This window comes from Phalacrocorax carbo, chromosome 1 (assembly GCF_963921805.1).
Source record: "Phalacrocorax carbo chromosome 1, bPhaCar2.1, whole genome shotgun sequence".
Lineage (NCBI taxonomy): Eukaryota > Metazoa > Chordata > Aves > Suliformes > Phalacrocoracidae > Phalacrocorax > Phalacrocorax carbo.
The window spans coordinates 146,257,818-146,270,928 of NC_087513.1; the positions used below are offsets into that span (position 1 = coordinate 146,257,818).

At 35.4% G+C, this 13,111-nt stretch overlaps 1 protein-coding gene across 6 annotated transcripts in view; it reads right to left on the bottom strand.

Moving 5' to 3' along the window:
• REV1 (REV1 DNA directed polymerase) overlaps nucleotides 1-13,111 on the bottom strand; it is a 61,659-nt gene that overhangs the window by 20,276 nt on the left and 28,272 nt on the right. For 4 of the 6 annotated variants that reach the window (XM_064438908.1, XM_064438882.1, XM_064438901.1 and 1 more), the window contains 6 exons: nucleotides 12,618-12,725; nucleotides 11,037-11,153; nucleotides 6,233-6,365; nucleotides 5,374-5,502; nucleotides 4,549-4,703; nucleotides 2,081-2,200 (listed from right to left, as the gene is read on the bottom strand). In XM_064438908.1, coding sequence (XP_064294978.1) covers nucleotides 2,081-2,200; nucleotides 4,549-4,703; nucleotides 5,374-5,502; nucleotides 6,233-6,365; nucleotides 11,037-11,153; nucleotides 12,618-12,725 — 762 coding nt within the window. Of the gene's footprint in view, nucleotides 1-2,080; nucleotides 2,201-4,548; nucleotides 4,704-5,373; nucleotides 5,503-6,232; nucleotides 6,366-7,843; nucleotides 8,160-11,036; nucleotides 11,154-12,617; nucleotides 12,726-13,111 lie in introns of those variants that run through there. The other 2 variants (XM_064438890.1, XM_064438918.1) reach the window with 2 other exon arrangements.

The following is a 13,111-nucleotide window of genomic DNA, read 5'->3' on the forward strand; positions in this document are numbered from 1 at the left end:
TGAAAGTTAGGAATCTCAGGTAATCAGCTTCTATCTTTCATACTCTGTTTCTTTGTCTAGGTGGCATTATTGATACAAACACTAGAAAGTTTTTACTGTGAACATGCAAGTGAATTCTGAAAACTTTAAAATATTCAAGTCAAAGCACAGTACTAGATGAATAATTTTCTGGAGGAAAAATATCTCCTATAAGTTATGCCAAAGAGAAATGGTGCTGTGCTGTAAATTATGTTTGGCTATGGAAGGGGATATGTAAAGTGAATTTCTGGTAAACCTACTCTATGTACGCTATTCCTACCATTTTTCCATTTCAGTGTCTATTGCTGTCTATTTTTTGTTTCCCTTCTCTTTTTTTTTCTTAAACAGAGAAAAATACTATTTTGAACACTGAACACTAAATATGTGTGTACACATGCAGGCTGAGCTCGGCTGATCACTAACATACAAAGCATAAATGAGTGCTTATTCAGCACTTTCTGCACAATGTCTGTGTCACATTACACTGCTAAAGTACTGAATAACAATACAATACAGAGTCCGATGCCAGGAAACACTTTAGCTTACAAATCTTTTAAGTATTTTCCTGGAACAATTAAAAAATACAATAAAGCCTGTTTTCATACAGGTGTATTCCACATGTCCTTGCTGTCTAACACTCTCCCAGCACAGTAACTCCAGCTCCCTGCGACCTCTCTGTGAATCACGCTATGCCTTGGAGAACCTCCTGAAAACCTGTGAGCCAGAAATGCTTCTTTCCTCCCCTCCAGCTCTCTCCTTGGTCTTCTCTATGTCCACAGGCATCCCACTCAATCGCTCCAGTTCTCCTTTACTGAAATACCCTTCTCCCTCCTATCGGACCAAGGAATGCAGGCCAGAAAACATGTGCTCTGGCTATATATGTGATGACTGGGAACTACTGCCAAAATGTACAATGGCTGAATATTGCTTGCCTGTCCCTCAAAGGATGTACCCATTTGGATCACTCCCTTCTGTCAAGCTGTCATTTTTCACAACTTGTGGAAACTTTATGTCACTAGAACTTCTATCTCTCAGTAACACTTGGCTGAAACTGCCAAACTGTTCATAAAATTATTAGTACTGTCATAATTGCAAATTATAAATCATAATCATTGTCACAATCATTTCTTCAGACGACTAGGCAAAAAAAGTTGGAATTTGACAAACAACTACTACTTTAAAAGAATCAACACATTCTGTCACAGTTTGCAGTACACCATTGACTCAAGATCCTTACACAAAAAAAAATAATTACTACCTGTGTAACAAATGCCTAATGTGTATTCTAGGTCTACCCAAACCAAGAACTGTCTATAGCTGGTTCCAGAGCATAGCAGTGGTAACACTCCCACAGTAGCCTTACCTTCCACCTTCCTCTCTATTTATCAGCCATTCTAATACAGCTCATGTTGCAAGCAGAAACACTAGTCTGGCAACATTCTCCTCTGCCAAATTTTATTTCTTCATTTTCCTTCTGTCCTTATTCTCTTCTAAATCTCTCAGAGTTTCTTAGATGCAGCAGAAATTAAACAAACTCTTCTCCCCTCTCCTTTTTCCCTTCATATACTCTCTACTTTATTATGGCACCTGTACTATTTTTTTCCAACTCCTGACTTCATACACTCCTTTTTAGAAAGAATACTTTCTTGGGCCAGTTCTCAGTCCTAAGGAAACCCTGCCTCTCTCAACGATAAGTACCCAATGTTACTGTTTTATTACATTCGTTATGATACATCAAGCTAGCACCCACTTGAAATGACCCATCTAAATAATCTTGTTAAAGAATATAAGGTTGTGTAACATACTAAACTCTGAGGAAGACTCCATTGACCATGCTGTGTGATCTGTAAAATTCTTTGCTAAAAAAGATACTTCTCAAAGATAAAAACGGTCACAGAGATTCTTTTCAGAAATTTCAGAAATTTTCAGAAATCAGTATATCTTCTTTTTTCAGATCATAACCATGGAATAGCATCTAATCTTGTTTGATCCAGAACAGAGATTTGTAGCTGAAAGGGTTTTAATATCAGGAGGCAAAACGTCCTGTAAAAAAGAGGAGTACCTGGAAGACTGGTAACAAGTTGCCCTCTGATAAAGTCATCCACTTCTTCAGGTTTTAAGTGATACTGTCCATCTGGTTTTGCTTTACGAGTTGCCATTCTGGCCAGCAGAATATTGGAACCTGTAAAAACAACAAATTAAACTATGTCTGTGGTAACTTCTGTCTGCTCAAGTAGGATGCTGCAGTTCAACAGTCAATGAAAAATGCAGAAAGTATAGTCAAGTTCTTTGTCTTTTACAAATAAATTAATGAAATATATTCATTTATAGTTGCAGTATCTATTTCCAAAATAGCACCTAGCAGTATTTGTGATTATGGCAGTGTAACTGTAGTGGTAACTGGAATTGCAAAGTTAAAACCAACCAACCAAAAACCCACCAAAAAACCCCAACTAACAGATAAGCGTGGGACACTTCACTAAGACCACTGAATTTTTTTGTTTTGGAAATGTTCTACACACGTAGAAGTACAGATGAACAGTGAAGTGCAAATGGCTGAAAATTTTGGAGTGTAATACTCTAACACAGCAGAACTTCAAAATATCCACCGTGGTCAATGTAAGTAATACTTAGGTGACAATTCTACCAAGTATATTATTATATGTGAAATACTGGAATTAAGCTAATATTTGGGCCTGAGCATTCACAAAAAAAAAAAACATCCAATGACTTTATTAAATGGTTACATGCACTTATAAAGTGTGGTGGGAACAAGACCTATTTCAGCATCTTTTCTTGCCTGTTTATAGACTTATCCGTGCCCAGCCAATAGGATCTCTGAAATGATACCCAAAGAGATTCATTATTGCCACTCAAACACCCTGTACTAAGATAAAGCAAACTCATAAAAGGTCAGGGCAATTCACAACTCACAGCACTGTGTTACAATTGCTCTTCTCCTCCCACCTGTGTTCACGTTCTTTTTGTCTATTCTAACATTTTAGTCAATAAGAACAGTAACAGTTTTATATGCACTGTTTCTCCTGAGAGGTTAAATTGAGGAAACGATTAATGACAGATTCCTCACCCAATTTCCTATTTAACTTTGGGAATCCATGTTTTGTCTATCTGAAGATTTCTGATCCTCTTATTTACCAAACATATCAACATAACCTCTAATACCACGAAATCTCAGTGATTTACCTACTGCAGTGTAATATTTCCACAACACTGAAGTAAAGGAGGAAAAAACTAATACCTTACTTAACAAATGAGAAACCAAGATACAGGATGTTCATAGTTGAGTGTTTAATCTTTCACTAGTATTGTTTAAATCGGTTTAGTTTAGCCACTAAAATCTCTATGGTAAAAATTAAGTTTACTCAACTGGCATAAGCATGTCCTTTTAAATTTATCTCTAATCAGACAACTGCATTGAGAGGAGATCTCGACAGTATAACAGTATCTATCCAGTTTATGTTTTATTATATTGGTAGAACTTTCCCACTGGACAACATATAAATCACACAAGATGTATCTTTCTGGCAGACCATGTTTTTGAAATAAGGTCTCTATAATCATGTCACAGTACAATTACAATTGTTTCCTCTGGCTTATTTATTTTACTTTATTTAATTATGAGTGAAGAGACAAAGTCCTTGTAGGGTGCCTACCGTATGAATTTCTAGATACCAAAATTGTTTTCCAGTATCTCACAGAAATTGATCATTAGAAAAAAAAATTGCTCATGGGTGTTTGTCTCTTGCAATTAGTAAGAGAACTATGATATCAGATTAGAAAGTAACGCTTTAAAAACTAATTCCGCTCCTTCTATAGAAAAAAAACCACTAAATAAGCATATAAAGAAGATTACAAACATGTTTCAATTCAAAACAAGACACAAACAGGAATCCAGGGAATTAGTCTTCATACTATGATATCATAAGAAATAAAGGAAGAATTCTGCTTACAATAATGAATTTCAGCTTGTCTCACAAGTGCATTCCATACATTTGTATACACTCAGTATGTTTATTTACAGATACTCAACTCTAGTATTAATGTAAAAAGAAATCAAGGAAGTCTTTTCAGATGTGTGATTTCATATACCACACCTACTACAAATCACACAAATCTCTGCTTTCAATACCTTATAATAATTATGCTACATCATGCCACCCCATAAACTCTTACTGCTATCTCTGATAAAGAACAGAATCTGTGCTCATTTTTCTATTTACTGGAAAGATACAGTAGCATTTCATAAAAATTAATGTAAGAATACCACATAGATGGAATTTTAGCATACCGTTCAGAAAACAAAGAAGTGATAGCAATGTTATATATTTTTACTTAAAACTTTCCATTTCTGAAGATTTCCTTGCATTTTTATTTATACTAATTTAATGTAAATGGCAATATATTCCATATTGCACGAACACTTGAAGAGTTTTAGCAATCGTACATAGTTTTGATACACCTAACAATAGCAGGCACTGCTTGCAAACAGAAATGAAGTTAGGTACTTACCCATCCCAACAGAAGCAGGGCATTTAGTTTGGGCCTTGATTTCGGTGCGGATAGCATTTGCAAGTTCATCAGGAGTCAATCTGGTCTCTGTAAGGATTTCAGTGATATCTACTAGTGCTTCATCACAACTGACTGCTTCGATGTTATGAGTATAGCTATCAACACAAAGTAAAGGAGGTGAAACACCAGCAACAGCTCACCATCTGTTAAAACAAATATGTAGCAAATAAAGTCTTCCTTTTGTGGTGGCATTTCCCTGCTTATTTGGTATCACACATCACTTACATATTAAAAATGCTAAAATAGCAAATTACAGTAACATTACTAATGTAGGACTAATTTCAACATGCGTGATTTTAAAGGAACAGCTGGAGAAGGAGTTGAATATTTATTTTTTCATTAACAATAATGAACTTCCAGTTTTGTTCAAGCGCATTTTAAACCAGAAAGTAGTTTCTAATAGATGTTACTCCAATAACGCTTTCTTAAGTTACTCAAACCTCTTGGAAGAATCTCACTACTAAGCAAGGATCTGCTTCTCATAGTGTAATCAGGAAAAAATTTAACAAGGACTCCTTTGGAAGTCAGATGTTGACTGTTTACAGGATTTGGCTCCAAGATAAAAGAATGCTCAGAAGAAGCATGGCGCTCAAAATAACAAAAATACTACAAAAGGAAGATCTCAAATAGGAATGGCTTTATTGAAGCTGAAGAGTAACATGGAGATGAAAATACTAAATCGAATAATGGCATTCAGGAGTGGCAAATAAAATACGCTTGATAACCTTCCCATGAAAGATAATGTAAATAAGCAGCATATGTTACCTTGCTAATATTTCATATACTGTCCGTGCAACTTCTTTGTATGCATCAAAATCATACGAAACTGCCTGAAGATTTGGACACAACTTTTTTGCTTGGCCAAAAAACATTCCATTCTTTATGCCGACTTGTCTACAAGCAAATAATTAAAAGAACCCCAAATAAACACAGTAGCAACTTTTCCACAAATTAACATGGCGTATTTCCAAATGAAGCATTTGTCTTTTCCCACAAATATGAATTATCTCTTTAAGCTTTTGAGATACTAATATAAGCCTGCCTATCCTAGCATGCTTGTGAAAGGTTCCAATGAAGGAGTAATTCCTGGAGTATTATTTCCATCAGGGAAGAAAACTGTATTTCCCACACTGTGCTTATATTTATAACAAGTTGTTTCATATTCTGAATATTTATAATCTATGTTATTGGGGATGCTCAATATAACCTGTGCAAGAAATGGTTTTAAGTTTAGTAATCACACTTACTATCTGATTTTAACTAAAACCTTCAGTGACAATGTGTTCTTAATTCCATAAAAGAATGCAATTTTGATACAAAGAAGTGAAGATAACATCATGAAATCAACAATATCACAGTGAATGGCATAAGGTTTTCATTAATAGCTTAATTTCAAGTAACGTGTGTTAGGTTGAGAGCTATTAAGAAGTGTTTAAAAGCAGCAACATCCATAGGGAAGACCTTGTGTTAAATTCTAACCTATATAACTACGATTTTTGAAAACATTAAAAACCATTCCTTTTAGATAAATTTAAAGGAACTGACTTAACAATTCCTATTTTTGGAAAATTTATGCCTCTCTTTATGAGATTTTCAAGCAACCTGATCAGTAACTTTTACTTACCTGGCTTCATAACTACAGGAAGCTATTTCAGCCATGGACAGAACAGTGAGATCAAAGTCAGCTCCATTTACATGTGTGGAATCCAGATGCTCCCAGACTGATGAGTCCACCTTATCAGGTACTCTAATTTCTGCTTGGAAAACAATATTTATATTGTTTTTTATGCTATTTTTCTTAAGAGTTCAACAGAATGAATGTGAATAAAATTAAAATTCTGGATTTTATACAATTTTTATACTGCTACCTGTTGATGAAGAGGTTCTTAATATTATATTGATTCATATCATGGTCCAGAAAAAAAAGTCCCAGACCCCTCCCTCGCCCATAGTAATATCTCTCTGCAGATAGGTTGATACACATTACTGAGAAGAACATTAAGCTACAGAAAAATTCTGTTTCTTCCAGAAGATTTCCCCGCAAATTACTACACAGCAGCTTGTTGGTGACTACATACACTATACTGTAAAATAAGACTGATCTCAGTTAGCTTTAATGACAATAAAAATGATCAAATGCTTGAGGCTAACTGCTACAACCATATCCTGTAAACAAATAAAAGACACTAAAAAATTTACCAGCTCCTTGGCTGAACAAGACACTTAGCTATATTTGCTTTTACAAAAAGCACAACTACCACCAGAACACAGAAATTAAATTCAGAATACAAACCCACTTTTTATCATACTTACAACCTATTACTTAAAACCATGTTTCTAACAGTCTAGATACTGCAAAGTGATTTTTAAGAAGGGAAATAACCAGAATGCTAATTAGCTCAAATTAAAAAAACACTAGCTATAAAGTTGTATTTCCTTTAATACTGTTATGTGGCTATTAATTGACAAAACTTCTGCTGCTACTTCCTAATAACTCTCTTATTAGGGTATGTCAACTTATTTCAAATATCACCACAGATTTATGTTGGATCAAAATGATACAATTATAAATACTGCAACCCCAGACTTAAAATGAGACAGACATTCCCTAATTCTATAAAACTTTACTGCATGCTCTTAGACAAATTTTAAAGAGTCCTCCAGGCCCACTGCATACTAGGTACTAGAACACTGGAACAAAGTAAAGCATTTTCTATTCCTTTCTATTTGCATTTTCACAGTATGTAAGCCTTGAAAGGTACATGCCTATACTCTAAATATAGACCAGCCTAACAAAATGGCTAGATGCAAAAACTACTATGCCCTCCCAAACTCCCCATGAGAATCAAAACAGCAAAGTATCATACAGACAAAAAGCTCTATTTACTTAAAACGAAATCCAATATGTATGTTATAGTTCTTTTTCATTACTGTAGTCTACTTAATACCATACACCTTTATAATACAATAAACAATGAGTTTTCTTCAGAGTGCCACAATGCCTTATTATTTTTTGTGGTACTAACAACTTATTGCAATTTGACTGAAAGGAAACATGGTGCTATGTGCACATACAAGTAGTTATCAGACCAGAAAAAGTGCTGTAATGAGTGAGTGGAGACAGCAGAGGTAGAGCCTGACTGGTGAAAAACTGCTTTTATTCAGTATTTCTGCTAAACTGGTGCACCTTTTAATGTCTTAAATATTTTAATGTATGATGAACTCAGTAAGTTACCTAAGATGTCTGCAACTGAAAATCAGAGCAAAATTATGCCCCAAATAAAGATAAGAATGACAAGAACAATTTCTTTAGTCCATGCCTTCCTGTGCCCTGGCCTGAGATGATGCTGTCATCTTGTCTATCTTCACTGGACTCGTCGACTTTTTCCACATCGCAGCAGAGCAGATCCCCCCATGAGCTGATGGAGTCACTTCATGTGAAATTCAGGGCAATGCAGAACACATTGTCCTCAATGGAAGGCAAGGTAGAGAACCTCTCATCAAAAGCTGGGAAACTAGACAGGCACATGGTGAATGTGGAGCAACGGATGAAGAAATCAGAGGCCAGGACCCAAGTCTGTGAAAAAGAAATCGCTGAGAATAAATCTGTGACTAATATGATGGTTAAAATCTGCTGCTCTTTAGAATGAAAAAAAGGGAGATACTAGGGTTGAGGGAAAGGAAGCCTAGAAAACATTCACATCTTGGGCATCCTGGCCATGGAAAAGAGACCCCAAACTATGAATCCCGATTAACATATGTTAATCTTCTATCTTTAGAACATGAATGTTAAAGATGGCATGTATGTAGAGGAGTAATCTCCACTACCCAGAAAGGCTATCTCCAATTTGGAGATTTAGGGGTGAGACTGATAGCAAGTTTTTTTAATTTAAAAGTTATACATTTTTGGATGAATTCAAACAAGAAAAAGAAAGTATTTCATGAAAGATTCAAGATTCTACTGTCACTAGATATTTGTCTAGCACTGCAGATCAAAGGCAGGAACCAGAATCACTAAAGAAGTAATTTGCAAAAAATAGAAGTAGCTGAAGCAGCAGAATTGAGCATTTGGCCAAAAGTGATTCATAAGGGGTTTGTTTATTTGGGTTTTTTAAATTTGGAACATTTTTTCTAATAAGCAAGACCTGGAGAAGGCAAAAATCAGAGAACAGTCTGGAAAGCATGAAGCATCAAAAAATGAAGTGGGCTCCATGTTGAAGCATGGATGTAAAAATATGCTCATTTTCAAAGTTCGTCCTAACTACATTTTTATTTCATTTATATAACATGTCCCCAAACATGTGTATGTTTAACAGCATAATTCAGCATTCTGGATTTTTGGTATTTCAGAAAAAGTACTTTTCCACGGGATACATGTGGCTACTGGGCCATATTTACGTCTGTCATGGCACAGTTAAACACATGCTGTCAAGTGTTTCACATACACTTTCTAAGATACTGTGATGTTAGAAAAGCCTAACTTGCAATTCCATCTTTTCATCTAAGACCATAACTAACTGTAATTTCTTTTCCCCAAAAGGAAGACAAGCCATGTATTTATGAGAATGCAAGCAGAAACAGATTGTATTTTTTGTTGATAAAAACTTTGTATGTGGAGAAAAAAATTTTTAAAAGAGACTAAAAAATATTATGAACTGCAGCTAATGAGGTAGAGACTATAAAAAGAGTGTTAGGAAAAAATCTTTTCACCAAAACAATATGTTGCACAGTCATACTAAATATCAAGAATGAAAGATCTAGCTGCCTGCCTGTGTGCAAGCCAGTGAGACTGGATGCTGAAGTTAAAGAAATGAATGTGTGGATATCCAGAAAAAGCTGCTGCAGTAAGAAACTGAGTTTGTTATACGAGGCTGAAATCTGCTGTACCCTTAAGCAGTAAATATAGTAGAAGAGATACTATTGAATCTGTGAATCACAAAGAACGTGCTAGGTATCAGCTAAACTTCCATAATTTAACTGCCCCACTCTCCAAACATCACTTGAGATTCAGTGCAGTCACACCCTTACCCAGTAAGGTCATAACAAAAGTTACGAAGTCACTGTACAAAACCGAACTACCAATAAATAGGTCATACACAAGCTACACTACAGAAAATCCAACTCCATAAAAACCACAGCTATTTGTAACAGACTTATACATGGCATTGCAAACAACACAGCAGAAGCTGTCTGGAGCATCCTGAAAAGTCCTTAAAAAGTTAAAGGCCAGTGGGTTCCACGAACATATATTCTACCTCAGTTTTGAACTGTCCTTAAACTACAGAAAAATACAAATAAAATGGCATGACTTCCTGTAACACCTTGTTTCCAAATATCTTTGAAAATTGGCAGAATTTCTTAGTTTTGGTTTTGTTTTGTTTTTTTTTTTAAGTACTGACATTTCAGGAACAACCATGGAAGAACAACTTGTCTTTTTCTACCTCTTGTATCAACAAAGTAACTCACGTAGGTGTAAGTTTGTAACAGTAGTACTTGCTACCACAAGGTTGGTAAAAAGTGCATACACAACGGGCAAAAGAGGATCTCAACTTCCAAATTTAAACTGAAAATAAATAGCAGGTGCCCCCTTGTATATGCACTGTTTATCAACCTTGTGGTAAAAACTAAGTTTCAAGCTGATTAAGCAGACTGAGAAAAAAAGAGAAACAAGTTGCCTGTGTTTATCAATATACTTGCCCATGTCCAGGCAGTATAATAATAAAACTTGTTAATTAAGGTTTTGTTTACATTAGTATACTACTACTTGAGGACACAGGAAGTAACAAATTTCTAAATTACTACAGGCAAGTAAGGAATTCTCAAACTATGACAGATGCTCTGGTTTTGAGGAAACAAAGTACCAGAGAGACAGAACTCACGGAAGTTGCACAGACTTTCCAGAAACCTAAAATGCTCTCAGGACTCCCCAGATTACCTCATTGTACACAGATATTGTACACACGCAATTCAAAAACCAACTTCAAACAATCAAATTCTCACTGGCCATGTGCTTTCACTTCTACTTTTATAGTAAAAAAGTTTTAGTAGCCTTTTAAAATTTATTTTGCATCTTCTTCTCTATAATAAACTTACTCAGAACGAAGTGATCCCGGACAATCTGTATTTATTTCTTATTTCAAATAATTAGTTAACATTATGTATTATACTCAACCTCAATGAAAGTGAGTAAAAGCTAAAATTAATCTAAAATAATTAACCCATACTGAGCAAAGCTAACAAGAAGTCACAGTGGCATGTTATTACTGAGGCCACAGAGCACCATGTTGTCCAAACATATTTCTTTTCTGAAATCCCCGACATAAAAAAAACAAATTTATCCACTGTGCACCTTATTAATAACTTTAAGGAAGAAGTCTTCAATAACAAAAGTTAAAAACATACAGACAAACAGACAGACTTATCTGTACCTGCTTTGCCATTCAATAGCTTATGCTGGTAATATTGCTGTTCAAGCTGGGGGTTTGCACCAGGGCGCAGCGGTGCCTTTCCTGCACCTCTGTTACTAGTAACAGCTACTGGTTTTCCTGTGGAGAAGAAATGCATGTACTTATCCGTCAACATCTGTAATAGCTTACATTTTAATAATAGCACAACTAGGGTAAGACCATAAAGATGTCTGCTTTACTTTTTTATAATTTCTTTCAAGCTTACACACTCTTACAGCATTAAGGAGGAAACAGCTATGAAAGTGACTTTGCACTGTGACTATTAATTTGCTGTCTTAATTGCAGTCACGTGTAAGGAAGAAAAGCTTTTGAAGCGTGAAAATACAGCCATTCTAGTTTGTCTTTAATAGCAAGTATAAATGGAAGCTGTGAAACTTCACCTATATCCTAATGATTCATTCGTTTAAGACACAGCAAACACTGCACCAATTTTAAATACTTCATGGTGTTTATTAGCTTAAGTAAACTAGAAGAGTAGATATACACCAACACACTCGGTTTCACTTGTTTAATTAACTGTACAAAATCAAATCTTTAGTAAACTTTTGACTTCTTAGTAATATCAACACCTCCACAATCTTTCTACAGGAAGGTAATTTATGCACTGAAAGTTCTGGCAGACTTCCGTGGAACAGAAAAAATATTTGCAGAACAGTCCTAGGTTCTTCATATTCCAGTAACGGAATTTGAAACTTGGCAGAATATAAAGTTTTAAAGACCCAAACATACCATGAGTATCTTTGATACAGTTACCCCCTGCCTTTGGACAGAAGAGAGCAGAGGAATTGCGTATACTGCTTAGTCTTCTTTCCCAAGGTCTATGACAGCTGGGTGTCACATGGTCACCACTGCAACAAGCCGTCAGACTTGTGCATCATCAAAGTTCAGTGTTTTAACAGAACAAATACTATCTCCTTTTCTGAACGGTACAGCTGTGAAAAACCACCCAAAGGTACTAATGAGCTCCACTAACTCTTCCTATGCCCTAAGGATGATCACACAACTCGGACAATGCCAACTGAATTGTTCACCCTCCAGGCCTTATAATATTTCATGTGTAAGACCATAGACAGGAAAGAGAAGGAGAAGCAAATATCTGTTGAAAAAGAAGAATGAGGCAAAGAGACAATTAATTCTCAGCCTTGACCTTTCCACTTTTCAGTTAAACAAAGCTCCTTACATTACTTCAGAAAAATTACTAGGATATTCCATACTTTTTTTTTTTAAACAGAGAGTGACCAAAACCCACTTTTGGTACAGCTAGAACTTGATCTCCAATGTGTAATATGGTAGATTTAAGTCTCAATAAGATATGTGCAATGTTATACTGAAAGGAGACAGCAAGGAGAATTCACGTTCTCTCTTCCACTCGCTTTTGGATTGTGACAAAGTAAGCAGAAATATGAAAATTGGATGGTCTGATTATCAAAGATCCCAGAAAAAAAGATTAACATTCAAAGTTCATTTTGTACGCGTGCAAGTTTGGTTTTGTTTTTAAAGGCTTAACTGAGTAAACTGTAACATGTAGAATTAAATACTGACCTTTGAGATCTGGTCTATTTCGGATAGCCACAGACACAAAGAAGCAATCCATATCCACGTGCATTATACAGCTCTGCGGCTTGGCTGAGCTCGCAACAGACACATTACCTAGTATGAAGATACACCAACAGAAAACTTGAACCCTAATTTATACACTTTGGTACTGCTCACAGTAGTCATCAAGGACTATTATCAGATTCTTATGACCTTAAATTATAAAGAATTTTGTTTCTTCTCACCAAAAAGATACTTACATTTACAAAATTCTTAGAGAAATGTAAATACAAAGAGTAAACAAACAGCCTCACCAATGTATCAGCCTAAAGTTTCTATTTTCTTTTCTCACAATTAATACCTTCTACCTAACAAGATCCCCCAACCCAAGAAGATTAATGCATGTTGTGGGAACTGGATCTTAATTTTGTTACATTAACACTGAATTTGAACAGAGAGCTTTACTCCCTTTTGTTCATCAATCAGAAGATATCCAAAAG